This window comes from Musa acuminata, chromosome BXJ1-8 (assembly GCF_036884655.1).
Source record: "Musa acuminata AAA Group cultivar baxijiao chromosome BXJ1-8, Cavendish_Baxijiao_AAA, whole genome shotgun sequence".
Lineage (NCBI taxonomy): Eukaryota > Viridiplantae > Streptophyta > Magnoliopsida > Zingiberales > Musaceae > Musa > Musa acuminata.
Window position 1 is genome coordinate 37953983 of NC_088334.1, and position 17301 is coordinate 37971283.

Genomic DNA, 17301 nt, shown 5'->3' on the forward strand with positions numbered 1-17301 from the left:
CACATTAGAAAATTTTGGCAATCGCGTCAACTAGCATACGATGAAAGATCATGCATGTCTAGTAGCTATGACGGTTTTTCTTATAAATAATTTATTACTCCTTTTTTATGTGTCAATGTGAGACTAAATTGATGTTACACAACAAGGTCTCAAATCCGACTCTACATTGTGACATGCCCACTATAAATAATATTTCTCCATTAATGGATAACCACCTTATTATGCAAGGTCTCAAATATTTTGCTTCAACACTTAGTTGGCTCTCATATCAATTATCACAGACTCTATCCCAAGGGATAACCAATCCATTCATTTTGTTTGTTAAGCATGAATCATTAATCAAAATATATTTAAACCAAATTAATACTAAAACACCTATCGAGACCTCATAAAACAATCCAAACATTTACGGTGGTAGGACTAAACCAGAAATATTACATCTTGAGACGTGGTCTCAAGAAGTAGAAACATGTACATATTTACATAGTTACAAACAGTAGAGGGCATATGTCTAGCTATGCCGGTTTACCAAACATCCATAAACTTCACCCAAGTTTGTGGGATCATTTACATGATAAATTTTCAATACAATATCAATAAGAGTAGCAAAGTTAAAGAGGCAAATTCTTCCAAAGCAACATATGTAGCAGATGACTACCACAGGCTTGATAGCAATTTAGAATATCACTTATTCATCCAAAATAAGGAGGCAAAGAGAAAGATTATTGAAAATATATATAAAAAAAAAAGGGGGTCACACCTCATGGCAAGGGCATGCTGTGAACAAATCCTTTGCAGAACTTGTGTGTGTACTTGTTCCATGATGAGCCAATGTCCCAAAGAAGCAGTTTCACTTTGATCTTACCTGGAAAACACAAATCTAATTGATGATAATGTGAAGCTTAAAGCAAATCTAGTTTTTACTGGGTGAAAATGCTCCAGTGGTGATCTGATGATAGGTTCTCTTTGATCTTTTCGAGCCTCTTGAGAATATCAATAAAGGAGGGCCTCCTGTTCATATCGGCAGCCCAACAATGATCTGTCAAGCTGCAAGACTCGGATACCAGATACAAAATATTACTTTCTGTCATAGATACATATTAGCTGAGAATAATCATGATATAACTACTTAAAGATAAAAAAACAATTGGTAGCAGAAATACGAATAAATATGTCACATTTCACTTTATTTTGAACTTCGGGTAATGAAATAAATTGGTTGAGAAAGAATAGATCATATTAGACCAAAAATAATAATAATAATAATAATAATAATAATAAATACAGCTTCCGTTTCAGCTGAATCTATTTTCTGATATCCATTGATAAAAATGTATGATAGAGCAAATCGTTCTACCAACTGGCTGGTGGCTTCAGCAAAAGACAGCAGAGAGTCAAACTGTAAATACAATTTTTAATGTTACTTACTCCCTTAGTTCCTGAACATATCCTTTTGAATGGTACAACGGCCGCTTTCCATCTGCAACAAGCTTGGCAGCTTCATATGGTTCATGGTTCGGAAACGGAGGATTGCCTTCAAGCATCTAAGCATACAATCACAAGTTTGTCAGGACATATAAAGTTAACCAATCATCGGTCACTAGATTGCTACTTGAAAGAACATTTACCTCGTACAGAATCATTGCAAAAGAGAAAACATCAACTTTCTTATCATATTTTCTATGCTTGAATACTTCAGGAGCCATATAACGATCTGGTTTTCAAAGAGGAAAAAAAATAAAATTCAGCCAAGCATTTGAAACTACACTTAAGGCGAAGCTAAACATTACTCGATACTCACAGCTGCCAGTTTCTCCAGTCATTCTGTACACATCATTTGAGTTCTTGACTCTGATGAGCTTACTTAGTCCAAAGTCTCCAACCTTTAAATGATCCGCACTTGAATTCACCAAAAGGACATTTCTGAAAGTAAACTTACCTAATTAAGCTCTGAACAATCCACATCAACAACACAAAGACATCACTATTTGAGTGCACCTTGGTTTTAGATCTCTGTGTATTATAACATTTGGCTCATTGTGGAGATACGCCATGCCTCTGTCTCAGAGGGTCCAGAATAAACATTAGGAATACCATGGACATGTACTGATGCAAAGTTGTAAGCTCTAGAAAAATTCAAACTCAGAATTAATAATTTAGCTAACATATTTAACTTTCATGGTAGTCAATTCAAGTTTCAAAATATTATGACTGGGACCAAGTCCTCTGATGTCACACGATTAAAAACCCAGCGATTGTTGACTTGGTCCACTGCAAATTTTGAACAGTCTTGCAATCCCTACATCCACCTTTCATGGAGGCCAAGGGACATGGAAAACAATAAATGAGAAGAGGAGAAAAGAGAACGAGAGAAGGAGAAGAAAAAAACTTTATTCAACTTATATCAGATTTATAATAAAATATCTAAATTAATGTAACTTTGAAATAATTTATTATATTTCTAAATACAAAAATAGTTTAGAGGTCCGAAAATAAATTAAAAATTAAAACTACAAGTATTTTGAGATATAATCTTTAGACATTTTAATATGAATATATGATTTCATATTCCTGTAACCATATCTAAAATTGGACTTTTTGTTGCATCCTCATTGTCCAAGTTTGAAGTAACAATCACATTGCATAGTTGGGTACCAGTACTTTGTATCCAAACCATTTTAATTATTAATTAATTTACCCTTTCAACAAACAATTATAAGCACTATTCACAATTAGTAACAAAATATGACTAAAGCTAGCAAGAGAATGTGCACTCCAGAAGAATATGCATGATCTACTGATGTGATTTATTTGGAAAAGGATTTCCAACTCTTCAATGAGAATGTAGCTCTGAAGGATGTGCTATTATAAGCTGTAGATAATTGCAAAGGATGATAGTATTACCTGGCAATATCCAGGGCAAAATTGATAGCTGCTAATGGAGTAAGTGAGCCCTTTTCCTTCAAATACTGATGAAGATCACCCTGAAAGAATATACAAATAAACATTACTTTAAAACAGGATAATCTTACATTCTTTCCAAATGAAATTTGCTAGGCATATTATTCTTATACCCCTCTGAGATATTCTGTGATTAGCATCAAGGGTTTTTGATCTGTTACAGCCCCAAGGAATTGGACAATATTGGGATGCCGCAACTTCACTAGCACATTGACCTCATGGCGGAAATCTTGGCTGAATCATAACAAGGCAGCTCGTAAGATGCCAAATGTTAACCGAGGAAAAAGAAAATAGATATTTCAATTGGTTCATAGATATTTTAAGGCCTAATAAAATGGAGATTTCAAATGTTAACCAGGGAAAAAGAGATCAACTGAAAAAAAAAAAACTGTCCCCAAATTTCTTAGAGGACCATTAATCACTATCTGCAACTATGCTTTTCTTAACAGGATAATGGAATCCCAGTCAGAGAAGATATATAGGAATATATGAAATGACAATTCAGATTCTACAAGAATGTTGAATGAGATAAGGTAAATACATGTTCTCTGACCTCTTGCAAATAAAACAGTAGACAAGAACTACATCCAAAAATTCATTTAGAATAAAATGCACATGCTATCTGTCCATCATAGAACTATATATAAAAACTAACCACCATAACAGATAATTCAGAATGTAGCCTAAGAATCAAACAGATGCAGGACTTTTGTGAAACTTTCCAAGACCAAAAAAAAGGTCTATAACATTTTAATATAAAACAGGGCACCAGTAACACAATATTCCAGAACATAACAACAGTATAGGGTCTTACATCGCCAATCGATCATCTGATAATGATGGAAGAATAGAGTTTTGTGAAACTTTCCAAGACCAAAGAAAAGGTCTATAACGTCTTAATATAAAAACAGAGCACCGGTAACACAATATTCCAGAACGTAACAACAGTATAGGGTCTTACATCACCAATCTATCATCTGATAATGATGGAAGAATACGTTTGACGGCAACAGGTGTTCCACGCCAATAAGCTTTTATAATCTCACCAAATGAACCCTGCAGCATCAGAGATGCCACAAAACCTAATCAAAATTCTTGAAAAAAATAAAGGATAGTTTGTGGGTCTGCATTAGTATAGAACATCACAATCAAAACAGCCGCTTAAATTTGGGAGAGAAAAGGAACATGTTCAGGAAGATAAGGGTGACCGATCAGACTTGTTCAACAAATTCACATACTTTTGTTAGTCACTCAAAGAAATCAGCCTTTATTTTCTTGTATCATTTAAGTCCGAAATCTACACTAAAACTCTCAATCAGGTTATTTCTGTGATCCATTATATTATTAACTATAAATGCTTCTTATCCTTAGTCTTATAGTAAATATTTGCTAACCAGCAAAAACAACAAATGAGCTCATTTGAACAATAAATGCAAAGGCTTATGGTCAAGAGTATCTAGCACAACAAGCAAATTAACTAATCAAATTACATGCATGTGGTCAGATGTAGAACATGTAGACCAATTAAACCAGCAATTCCTTCTATCCATAGAAACATACTTACCATTAAGCATGACATGTATCTTTTCATATGAGACCTATCACTTGGTTCTTTTTTTAGGTTGAGTCCATTGCTTATTTAGATCCTACCATTTGCTTGTCATCCACATTCAAAACTTTATACAAATAGTCATTTTCTTGATTGTTATTGGCTTCTCCATCCTAGGGTTGTTTTTCCAGCAGCATATTGTCTATGACCAGCATAGATCAAAGCAAACAAAAACAACTTTGAGAATTTCACACGTTAAGTTCATATTCAAGACAACTTTTAAGAATAGTAATGCATTAGCAAATGATAATATAGTGGATGCAGTCAGCCTGTGGGCAGAAGGCCAACCTGTGAAGTATTATAAAGCACAGCAAAAATTAAATTTTACATTCAATCAGCCTCTGCCATTGCATAAAACTCACAGCTACAAAAATTTTAATGATCTGAAGTTCTAAGCTGGTTCTTTGGACTAATGTGAAACATAAACTCTAATCACCATAGTGAGTAATGCAACATGAAATGACAAAGCATTAACAGTAAACCTTTCCGATTATTGTGGCAGTTGAAAAATCCAATTCAGATGGTTCAATTTCCCAGTCACACTTGTTAGGAAGAGGCGGTGGAACTGGCTTTTGTTCAAAATGGCTTCCATCATGTCCCTGCAATGCCAACAGAGGCCATTGGTTGTTTCAGAAAGTTTAGGACACCATAAATCAATCAACTAAAAGTTGTGTTAAAGTATGCTATACTATCAGAACAAGGATCATATGTAACGACAAACACTAGATCAACTTAGGTAGTTAAGCTGTTTAATGTTTTTAATCGACCATAAAGGAGACAAGAACAACACAGTAGCGCGTTGTGCTTAGGATACTAGATATTGAAAAACACAAGTATTTTACGTACTAATATGCAACAATTGCCTTCTTTGTGAAACAACATCATGCTGACAGCTGGCTGGTGTTGTATATTCCATAGGCACTGCAAGGTGTGCAGCTATTCTAACCCATGGAGACGGTAAGATGGAGGCAGAAGCGAGATAGGACAAGAAGGTAAGAATAGAAACCTGCTTCTATGAGTGGTGTTCTCCCTGGCCAAATGTAGAGTGACTGCCAACTCTATCCAGTGATTTCAATAGGCGCTCGGGCGAGGCGAGGCGAGGCCCGAGCGCCTCGCTTCAAATAGGCGCTCGCCGGAGCCCAGGCGTCGGGCGCTTCGGGCGAGCGCCTGGGTTAAACCAGGCGACCGAACCAGACTTTTAGGTCTGATTGGTCTCCGATGCTTTAGTTGGTTCAATCGAACCAACTAAATCACCGATATCAGGCTCCCTCTCACGATTTCCCCGACTTCCTCAACCCTAACACTCGCGATTTTGCCACCGAGATTTCTTTGCTGTCGTTGCTCTTGCCTGCCGCTGCCACTGTCTTTGCTCGTTGCTGCTTTCGCTACTCGCCGCTGCCACAATCGTTGCTCGCCGCTGCTGTCGTCACTCCCGCTGTCGCTCGCCACTCCCGCTCCCGCTCCAGCTACGGCTGTCGCCTGCTACCGCTGCCGCTACCTCAGCAGCCTCGGTTTTCTCACACTCTTCTCACTATACTATTAATAGTATATTTTTATTTTAAAAACAAAAAATACTATTATGATTTATTTATTTATTATGATTTTGTACCCGATTTTCTTAATTTAATAGCATATTTTTTTATTTAAATAATTATATTTATTAATTATATTATATATTTTTATATTTTAGCTTCTCGTTTCACTCGGGCGAGCGTCTGGGCGAGCGCCTAGCGGCTCAGGCGTTTTGGACCTTGGCGCCTAGCGCTTTTTAAATCACTGACTCTATCATATCAGGTAGTGAGAGAAAAGGCATCATAGAGAGGGCATACATATCAAGGAGCCAAGACAGAGCGTTATGCCAGAAGATATTTTAGTAAGATGTGGTTGGTAAGAGCCATGCATTTGACCAGGCCTGATAAAGAAGGCTTGGGACTGGTGAATTAATTGTGTTATGGATCTAGTACACCGGATTATGGTCAATTAACCAATTTTGAGCATACCGCATGAAACTGGGCATCTTGCAAATTGTTCTCCGCCACATGTCACCATGCATCGTGGTAATATTTATTAGAATACTGTCTTCTAATGAACTTTTAAATGTCACAGTGGCAAATCCTACTAAGATCAGTTAGACGAAGCAGCAGGAAAGAAAAATCTAACATGCCATCTGACATGAATAACCACAGTAAAAAAGAGAACCTTGCCAATTGCTGTTGAATCTCGGATTTTGATGATGAAACCAATTGATAGTGTTTATGATCTGATCTATATTTCGAGCGACGCAGGAAGCTTCGATTAGGGAGAGAAAATTAAAGCAGGAAGAATCATGTTGGGCCGAAGTGGAACATGTCAGAAGATTGGACGTCAAGCCGGAGGATCGATCGACGTATCGGCAGAAGGCTTCAGGCTATGGGTTCGAGCATCGGGCTAAGAAGTGCGGAAGTTGCACCAAGGAAATCTGAATTGCGGAGGTCAATTGGTCGATTGGGCAATGGGCAATAGGCCACAAGAGAGGACGATGCGCCGAAGAATCGAACGAGGCGTCGATGAACCAATGACATGCCGGACAACATTTGATTTAGCTTTGTAATAATTGTCTAAATCGAAGTAGGTTTTAGGTGTAATTGGGTTGGAACTGGGCCAACTCAATTATGGGTCAATTGGGCTCAAGTTTGGGTTGTGTTGGGTCAATTGAAAGGCTCAAACAGTGACCCAACAGGTGGAACCGTCGGTGGCACAGTCTCCGAGACTGTGTCAGGCAGTGGTATCGCTAGTACCCCGAAAATCGGGGATGAGACACTTTTTGGCTCCAAGTTTGAATCCACTTGGGACCTATAAATACCCCTCTCATCCCTACTTAGATAACACAAGAATTGAGAGCAAAAAGGAAGAAAAACGCTATTGTAATCTTGTGAGAACTCCTCTCAAGCTCTAAGTGCTGGTGGAGTTTAAGAAAGGAGGTAGTGGGGGTGTAAAGGTTGTCTCCTGAACCTGTCAATTGGAGAATAGAGTTGTAAGGGTAGTTAGTCTTCGCCCATTGAAGGAAGACCGTTAGTGGATGTCGGTGGCCTCGACGGAAGAGGAATCAGGAGTGGATGTAGGTCACAACGACCGAACCACTATAAAACTCGGTTTGTATTTTTGGTTTGCTTTTCATTCCCTTACTGCAAACTGCCTTACTTGCTTACTGCTTTCACTAAGCTTACGAACGCTTTCAAGTTAAACTCACATTTCCGATACGAGCTTTTATCGAACAAAAGATTTTCGAACCGACGTGGTTTTTATCGCTGCACTAATTGCTTTCACGACGAGCTTTTATTGGGTCTTTGATGACCTATGAAATGACTTGTGTTGAACATGATGAACATGAGAACCACCTTCCAAAGAACATGAAGGATTTGACACTTCGAACAATAAAATACCACTTGAGTAATGACTCAAGTGATGATGATGATGATGACCTTGAGCTCCTCACAATAAAGCTTAAAAAATTCTTAAAACAAGAATTAAAGAATAAAAATGAACTTAAAAAGACATAATTACCAAAGAAGAAGAAAGTATTCAAGGCGGCTTGGGACAAATCGAGCTCATCCGAAAACGAGAAGCAAACCAACAAAGACAATGTGACGAACTACGCCTTAATGGCTTTCGACGACGAGGTAACCAAAACTCCTTTACCTTATTTTGAAATTACATGATGCATTTCATGAGTTGTTCTTAAATTTGTTTAGAAAAATTATATATATAAAAATAAAAAATTTGAGCATAAAAATTGCATGTTTTGTAATAATACTTGCACATCAAATAAGATTAATTCCTTGTATGTTATAAGAAATAATTATGTGTATCTTGATGATTTTCGTATTGCTTTTTTATTTTGATTTTGATTGAAAATACTTTATGTTTAATGAAATCATGTTTGATGTTTTAATGATGCATAATGATGTAAGACATAATGAAAATGTTAAAAGTTTTGAAATCATGATTAATGAGTTTATATTTTAAAATTATGCATGATGATTTTTGTGATTTATGGCTTATTGATCCTTGTCATAATGAAAGTTGCTTTTTCGGTTTTAAATGATGATGCATGTTTTGATTTGGCGTAAAAACATGGGCATGCTTGTAAGAAATCAAATCACTTAAATTGAAATAACTAAAAAGAGGAAAGCATTTTTCTTGAAATTTTCTTTTTCTCTATCTTATTGATTTTTTAAAAAGAGATTAATGAACCTATTTATGTTATTTTATGAATCTCTTAAACTATTAAAGTGATTTTGATGATTTAGATTTGAACGAGTTTTATCCAAATCATGATCTTGATGATTGAAGATTTCATATGCATGAATTGAGATCTTTTTATCTTATGTTTCTTTTTATCATTTACTAAAGAGAAAAATTATCCAAATGAATCATGAATGTTCTTTTGATTACAACTTAAAAGTTTTCGACAAATCAAGATTTTTTCATACTTTGTTCTCCTACGATTCTTTTTGTTATTCACTAAAAAGGAGACTTATCTTATTAAACCATGATATGCTACTTGACATCTTGATAATTTATGACTTGAGTCTTATTATGCATTATTCCCCTGTTATTCTTTCTTATTTACAATGACAAAAGGGAGAAAGGAAATCACTAGCATTTCAAGAGATTGATAAATCTATTTATTTCATTTTGAATCTCTTGAAAGTTATTTTGATGATTTTTATTATTTGAATTTGAATGAGTTTTCACCTATATCGTGATTTTGATTCCTCGGAATTATAATTTGAAATCTTTTATAAATCAAGATCTCTGATTATGTGTTCTCGTATTATTTAAGAGGAGATTTTTTTTATGAATCATGATATTTTGAATTATAACTTGAGATTTTTCTTCAATATATAAATCATGATCTTGACAACTTGAGATTCTTATGAATCAAGATTGTTTAATATAATTCTTCTTTTTGTTATCCAAAAGAATCATAATTTGTCTCTTGATATTCACAATTTGTCTTCATGAATTGTATATCTCATCATCAAGCTAAATTTTCTTGATATATTTCAATTGATGATTTTTAAAAATGATGTAATGGGAAAAATTTTGCACCTTCTTTTTGACAATGACAAAGGGGGAGCAAAACTTGCTAACTTGCTCATCTCAAAAGAGAAGAAAGAAGTGCTATCTTGCAAATCTCAAGAGAAACAATGTTTACTAACTTACACATTTCAAGAAGATGTAAAAACATACTATCTTGTACATTTCAAATTTGCTAGCTCAAGATGCAAAATTTGGAAACTTGCAAAAAGAAGAAAAACTTGGTAGCATCCTCATCTCAAAAGATGCAAAAATTTTGCCAACTTTCATATGTGAAAAATTTACTAGCTTACATGTTCTAAACTTGTTATTTACTATCTCGCATTCTTTTTCAAAAACTTGCTAGTTTGAACATCGTAAAGAAAAGCAAACATGCTAACTTGCACATCTAGCAAAATTTATAAACTTGCAAAACTCAAAATTATTGCTAGCTTGCATGTTATCAAATGATGTAAAATTTTGTTAGCTTACGCTTTGCAAAGAAAGCAAAAAATTGTACTTCTCAAAAGAGAAGAAAGAAAATTACTAGCTTGCATGATGATATAACTTGATATTATGTTTATAATGCAATGATTTGAAATTATATATCAAAAACTTGCTAATTGCACTTCTTTTTATTGATGACAAAGGGGGAGAAGTATGATGACGATATTAAAATCTTATGCATGATTTTATGATGACATGTTGCTTGGATTTTTGAATTCAAGAGTTCTATCAATATGACATATTGATAGGGGGAGTTAAGGTTAACTCCGTCATCAATTGGTTGTCATCATAAAAAAATGAGAGATTGTTGAATCTCGAATTTTGATGATAAAACCAATTGATAGTGTTTATGATCTGATTTGCGTTTTGAGTGACATAGGAAACTTCGATCAGGGAGAGACAATTAAAGCAGGAAGAATCATGTTAGGTCAGAGTGGAACATGTCAGAAGATTGGATGTCGAGCCGAAGGATCGGTCGACATATCGACAGAAGGCTTCGGGGCATAGGTTCGGGCATCGGGCCAAGAAGAGTAAAAATTGCGCCAAGGAAATCGAAGTTGCGAAGATTAATTGGTCGATTGAGCAATAGGCTGCAAAAAAGGACGATGTGCTGAAGAATTGGACAAGGCGTCGATGAACCAATGACATGTCGAACAACATTTGATTTAGCTTTATAATAATTGTCTAGATTGAAGTAGGTTTTAGGTGTAATTGGGTTGGAATTGGGCTAACTCAATTATGGGCCAATTGGGCCCAAGTTTGGGTAGTGTTGGGCCAAGTCAGAGGCCCAAACAGTGACCAAACAAGTGAAACCGTCGGTGGCATAGTCTCTAAGACTGTGTCAGGCAGTGGTACCGCCCAATGGCAGGGTGTCAGGCGATGGTACCGTCCAGTGTCAGTGCTACAGGCGATGGTACCGTCAGTACCCCGAAAACCGATGATGAGACACTTTTTGGCTCCAAGTTTGCATCCACTTGGGGCCTATAAATACCCCTCTCATCCCTGCTCAAATAACACAAGAATTAAGAGCAAAAAGGAAGAAAAACGCTATTGTAATCTTGTGAGAACTCCTCTGAAGCTCTAAGTGTTAGTGAAGTTTAAGAGAGGAGGTAGTGGAGGTGTAAAGGTTCTCTCCTGAACCTGTTAGAAGGAGAATCAAGTTGTAAGGGTAGTTGGTCTTCGCCCATTGAAGGAAGATCGTTAGTGGATGCCGGTGGCCTCGACAGAAGAGGAATCAGGAGTGGATGTAGGTCACAACGACCGAACCGCTATAAAACTCGGTTTGCATTTCTGTTTTGCTTTTCATTCCCTTACTGCAAACTGCCTTACTTGCTTACTACTTTCACTACGCTTACGAACGCTTTCAAGTTAAACTCACATTTCCGATACGAGCTTTTATCGAACGAAAGATTTTCGAACCGACCTGGTTTTTATCGCTGCACTAATTCACCCCCCCCCCCCCCCCCACCATCTTAGTGCCGACTCGATCCTAACAATTGCAAGCTAAAAATTTTGAATAACAAGATCTATAAGACAAGTATAAGTTACTTGAAAAACACAAACGAATAATTAATGAGAAAGCAGGGAAATTAAAGTTCATAGAACTATGATAAGAGCAGTTTCCATTCCTAAATTTAAACATATCCTTTTGAACAATGTCCTAGGTGAACTTGGAACATGAGAGTAATTGTAAAGGATAACAATTGGAGATTATAGCTCGCTCACAGAATGAAATTTGACTGCAAAACTTGGGTACTATTTTCTGTAGCCAGAGCTTATGGCTAGCCCTTATCTCAAATTTCAGATATGCTACTATTGATGACTTATTAATTGTTCTATAAAAAGTCAACAAGTAGAGAATTTACTCTTAAGAAAAGTTTTGCCAAGATATTATGGTCGATGTCCCAGCCTATAATAATAAAAAATGGTGCAGTGAACAGACATAAACCCAGAAGATACCACAAAACAAGAAAAATTGATGTTATTGACAAAATATGCATAAAGGAAAACAAGAATAGTAAGTAAGGTAATGCAGTCTTTATACAATTATGAATTAGCTAAAAATTTGACAAGCAACCGTTTGCACAAAGCTAAAAATTGCATTGAAGAAACTACAATTTCGTTACTCATGCAAATTGTTAAAAGATATCAAGGTATACACAATCCTAAAAAGACAAAACTGCTAGAAAGAAAAAAGTGAGAGTCACCAATGTTCTTTAGGATGATTAAATCAAGAAATAGCTGGTATTCTTCCAAGACTAATGTTTTGAGATAAACTACTCAGTATATCTACCGTGTACAAGAACAGCACATATTTATTGTAGTAAACGTACAAAGGACATGCCACCATGTGCTTTTAGCAGTTCGATCATGCCATGCTGCTTAGCACCTTCTGCATCAGCCAATGGCTGTCAAAACAAATGCAAGCTCAGGATCAATATCTTTCATGTATCAAATGATAGTCACTGGAATACAAAATTTTCAAAAACAAACAACAAAATTATCTTTAAATAATTGAAATAAATACTAAGTATTACTATTTATAAATGTAGCAGCACTCTAGCATGTATTACTATTTAAAAGTAAATACTATCATACTGTTTCAAATTCATACTGATGTGACAAATATTCCATTATCAATTCCACCAGTCACTGAAATGTAGTTTGCCAATTTAGTTACCCTTTTCATGATACTTTTTCTTGGAAGGAACCTTCCCAGGTGGAAAATAAAACATAAAAAATTCTCTGGTGACATTAGTTTCACGTATAATTCCCTGAACTATCATCTTAGATACTTGGATCAAGTCTTACGCTTCTAGTCTCTCCTGAAACAAACATCTGAATGGCACCAGCTATGAGAACAATATTCCAAAATGGCACAACTCAGACGGTGAGACCAGAATATCCAATGAAAGACAATTTTCCCAGCAACCAGAAAGTCTAGGGTCTACAACAGCTGAACATCCAACAGAACCCTATGCAATCTGAAAGCGATTCCAGATCCGTCCCTAGGAACAATGTTAACTAGTGAGTTCCAAATCAAAGGCCACAGCCTCCAAATGGTCCTCTCTCTTTGATAATTTCACATAGTATCTATCACCTTACACCCCTCCACATAATCCTCATCTGCATCTCGTACAGTTACTAACCACATCTTTTTATACCTTTTTCTCTGTCCTCTTTTTCCTGGTCAACAACATTTCACACAAGATAGTTCCAATCTTCATAGATTTCAACCACATGGGTATCAAGACTTTCATCCATGACTTCCACTGGAATGACAATTGGTCTGATAACTCGTTCGCCCTAATCGATCAAACTCAGAATCATAAAACAAGGATTAGGTGAAGTTATAGCAAGAAGAAGAAACGGATGATGACTGCCAACACAAGTTTCAGTCAAACTCCGACTGCGTCATGGGGCGAGGTGCGATCAGCACCTACAATCAAGTGGCTCACCGTGTTGTTCCATCGGTCCTGGGCATTGACGTCGGCGCCATACTCGAGGAGGCACCCGGTGACGTTGATCCAGCCGTGGAGCGCCGCGACATGGAGCGGGGTACGGCTATCGTAGTCGCGGGCGTTGACGAGGCCACGATCTTCCTCGAGGAGCTTCCGCACGGCGGCGGCATCGTTCTGGTGGGCGTGCCACAGGATCAGCGACGTCCGACTGACCCTCGCCTTCTCCTTCTGCTTCTCCCCCGTCCGCGGCGGCGACACTCCCGAAGAGGCGCCTTCTCCTTCGCCGCCTCCGTCACCAATGGGGTTGCCCTCCTCGGTGCTCATCGTCCAACGTTGCCGTCGCGATCCACTCTTGACCTTTTCCCCGATCGAGGGAAACAAATCTAAACCCGTTCTTACAATTAAGTCCCCCAAATATTTGCATTTTAATTTATATATTATTTAATTTCTTATTTTTTAAAATATTTTGAAAATAAGATTAATATCATGCTAATAATTTGTAATGTGGAAGTGTGAAAAATGTTTGCAATTGGGTTTGTCCGATGAAATCCGATAATCAAATTAATATATGTTCGTATATTTGATAAGATCATTTTATATAATAATATCATTCTTTAACTATTAGTTTGATTTGTTGAGGAAGATTATGTTATATAATAATATCATTCTGATGAGGAAATATTTTGTTTCGATGATGAAAAAGTATGCTCTACATCATTTTCAATAGCTAACGTGGGTGTCTAATAGGTGATTGGATTCTGTGTGTAGAAAATAATTATCATATCATCCCTTAAATAAATCATGCTTCGGTTTATCCATCCTAAAATTAATATAATATTTGTTTCAGGACCTTTGATCATTATAGTTTACATTAAAGAATGATTTAAGTTATAGTTTGGTTATTTTCTTGTCCTATGTCAACGTTTCATTAAGTGCTTTAAATATTATTATTTTTTCTTAAGCGGACACATCTTATAATCGTTTAATCAGACGTTGTAGTGAAAAGTCCATAGAGGAGGCTTTTAACTAACACATCCGCCACTTGTTTGTTATGTTTAGTTTTCAATGATATTGTCTTTATGTTTTTTCTTTTAGCACTAATAAAGTCAAATTTGATTATCAATTTAACTTTATCTCTGGAAGAGAGGAATCATTAGATATCTACAACTTGGGAAGGAAAAAATGTTCTCTCCACCTTGTGTCTGCTTTCCTTAATGTTTCCTTGTACACGATTCTCTTAAGCTCCATAAGTTAGTACATGTCCATAAGTATTTGTTTAGTTAGTTTTAAATAATCATACACATATGAAAGTTGTCATATAAATTATTATTATTATAACTATTAATTAATGAAAGGATATTATCTTAGGATAAGGTTCATTTTAACAATTGTGATCTTGGTTATAAACATTTTAAGTTATTATGATTTATTCGTGTATAAAATAACTCTTATATTTTAAAAAATATAATATATAAGTTACTCTCGTTAACATATATTAGAGTTCGCTTACATGATATGTTAACTCATAATAAATCATTAATATAATGACACATATAATTAAAATTAAAAAAACTAAAATCATTATTAATGGTGGGGAGGAGACATCGTCTAGCATCGAGTTGCTACTGTTTAATAGGGCATCGTACGCACACAGCCTCTCCCGCGCTGACGATGAGCTTAAGAGCTTCCGGTCCTGCCTTAGGTGGATTTGCATCGACCAGTCTGACACTAGGCACATAGTAGTCTCTTGGTCCCTCTTCCTTCTCCTAAGTGTTTTCATCATCGCCTCTCATTTCATCCTCTCTTGCATCTCCACCCATCGCGCTTACGACGTGATGGTCCAGCTCTTCCTCATCTCAAAATGGGTGTCGTTTGCGGTGGCAAGCAATACCATGGTGGCATATGCCATGGAGCTGGCGAGTAACATATAGTAGATCTAGCTAATTAGCTCCAGGGCACATGCCACTACGTCACCTATCACGGTGTTGCTTGCCACTACAAACGGCACCCTATCAAATCCCAACAAGTACAACCATACATTGTAAGCCATCTCTCCAACAAAACATGACATCACAAAGACGAAAAGCAAGTGGAAGAAGTGGTTGAGCTAATTCATGTAGCCCTCTCGCACCCGCTCACTCTCCCTAACCAGCATGTCGAGGAAGAGGAAGTGGCGGAGGTCATAGCGATGAATGAAGGCGGAGAGGTAAAGGTCAGAGGCAAAGGTGAGAGAGACCTGGACCACCATATCATAAACGCGGTGGGTGAGGGCACAAGAGATGATGAAATGGGAGGTGGTGGGGACGAAGACACTCAGGAGGAGAAAGAGGGACCATGAGACCATTGTATGCCCAGTGTCAAATTGGTCAATGTACTGTCACGGATAAACTTCTAAACAAGATGTTTGATGTAATGCTTATGTATGTCCGTGTCTTTTGGCATGTTCATGCCTTGTACAGCATGTAGAGGGGCGACCGAAGGCTTAATAGTCTCATTTTAGTTGGGTTGGTGGCCTCTTTAGGCTTGTAAATAAAGGTTGTATCATGTGGACACGTGCGAGAGATCTTCGGTCTGTAATGGACCATTTTACCCTTTGTTGTGCCACTGTTCAGAGCTTGTAAAGTCTGTTTGTAATTTGCATTGTCTATGAAGTTTTTTTCGGAGATGTTTGCTTGTGGATCCCGATTGAGGCATTCTCTCTAACCCGTTCTCTCTTTTGGTGGTCCTAAGGGACAATAGAAGGCTTCGGGGAAGCTGACCTTTGCGGACGAACACGCAAGGGTGCCGCACGACTTAGGCAAAACCAGCTAAGTCCGTGACAAATGGTATCCGAGTGGGACAAGCACTCATAGAAGCACTTAGCATGCAAACGTGGGGGACCTAGCGGGGCTGTGTTGAGGGCAGTCAGCATACGCGCGACCGTTTGGGGGAAAACGGGCATGGAGATGTAGGGAAAAGGAGTCGCTCGGAGGAGCGGGCATCTGAGATTGGCATTCAGAGGAATGGCCAATCCTTCGCGCAAGAGGCACTACGAGAATAGACAAGCTTGGAAGAATGCAGAGCGCACAAATGTTGGGATGGCTGAGTTTGAGCTACGACTCAACGTTGACAACCATACTTGATGGTGCTCAAGGCAAGCGAGGCGCTTGGTAAAGGATGAGACCATCCAAGGTGGAATAAGTTGCTCAACAACCAAAAGAGTTATGCAAAGCTCACAGAGGTGAGGGGAATTGCTAACTCGAAGAATTTGGTACTCATGCATGGGCTTGTATGCGGATGATGGAATGTTCGTGGCCATCCCAAGACGACCGAAACTCGACGCCATGGAGCATTGAAACTTTCTCTTCGGCATTGGAAGGATACGTCCGTAGGAGGCTGAAGTGTGCAACGAGTTCAGCATGTTGCTAGGCCTTGAGTGGTGCAGCGGGGGCTGTATTGACGTGGAGTCGTAATCTAGCAAGTGCGTCTGCAGGAGGCAAAACAATGCACAGTTTGTTCAGTAGATCAGAGTAGTCCAAGGGGATGGTGGTCTCCGAAACAAAGAGAGATGTTGCTCCAATGGGACAATTATCCAGGAGGGATAAGTCCCGGCTCTCTAGAGGGAGAATCATGTGGGACGGACCTCACAAGTTGAAGAGGAGTGCCTTGACAAACAACAACTCCACGAAGCTCAATGGACTGAGCAAGCGGCGAGGAGTTATC

General features: G+C 37.6%; 1 protein-coding gene across 2 annotated transcripts; it reads right to left on the reverse strand.

The window, feature by feature from the left end:
• Positions 1–415: 415 nt before the first annotated feature.
• On the reverse strand, positions 416–13963 carry LOC135587784 (serine/threonine-protein kinase VIK-like). Of its 2 annotated transcripts, none has more exons than XM_065079538.1 (11): positions 13597–13963; positions 12472–12546; positions 5053–5169; positions 3923–4017; positions 3075–3195; positions 2905–2984; positions 1999–2058; positions 1802–1923; positions 1629–1714; positions 1429–1544; positions 416–1047 (listed from the first exon to the last, which is right to left on the reverse strand). In XM_065079538.1, exons 1-11 carry the CDS (start codon positions 13921–13923, stop codon positions 921–923), a joined length of 1326 nt encoding a protein of 441 aa, XP_064935610.1. In that variant the 5' UTR covers positions 13924–13963; the 3' UTR covers positions 416–920. The 2 variants fall into 2 exon arrangements, with proteins under 2 accessions (XP_064935610.1, XP_064935611.1); XM_065079539.1 differs by lacking the exon at positions 13597–13963 and adding an exon at positions 12950–13136.
• Between the last annotated feature and the right edge of the window lie 3338 nt (positions 13964–17301).

What these genes read in the sequence shown, in the direction of transcription:
- LOC135587784 (XM_065079538.1), bottom strand. Translation starts at nt 13,923, where the DNA reads ATGAGCACCGAGGAGGGCAACCCCATTGGTGACGGAGGCGGCGAAGGA. An exon ending in TTTGCCCTGGATATTGCCAG is followed by an intron (nt 2,059 to 2,904) that starts GTAATACTATCA and finishes CCTCTGAGACAG; the next exon opens with AGGCATGGCGTATCTCCACA. An exon ending in TATGTTCAGGAACTAAGGGA is followed by an intron (nt 1,048 to 1,428) that starts GTAAGTAACATT and finishes CGAGTCTTGCAG; the next exon opens with CTTGACAGATCATTGTTGGG.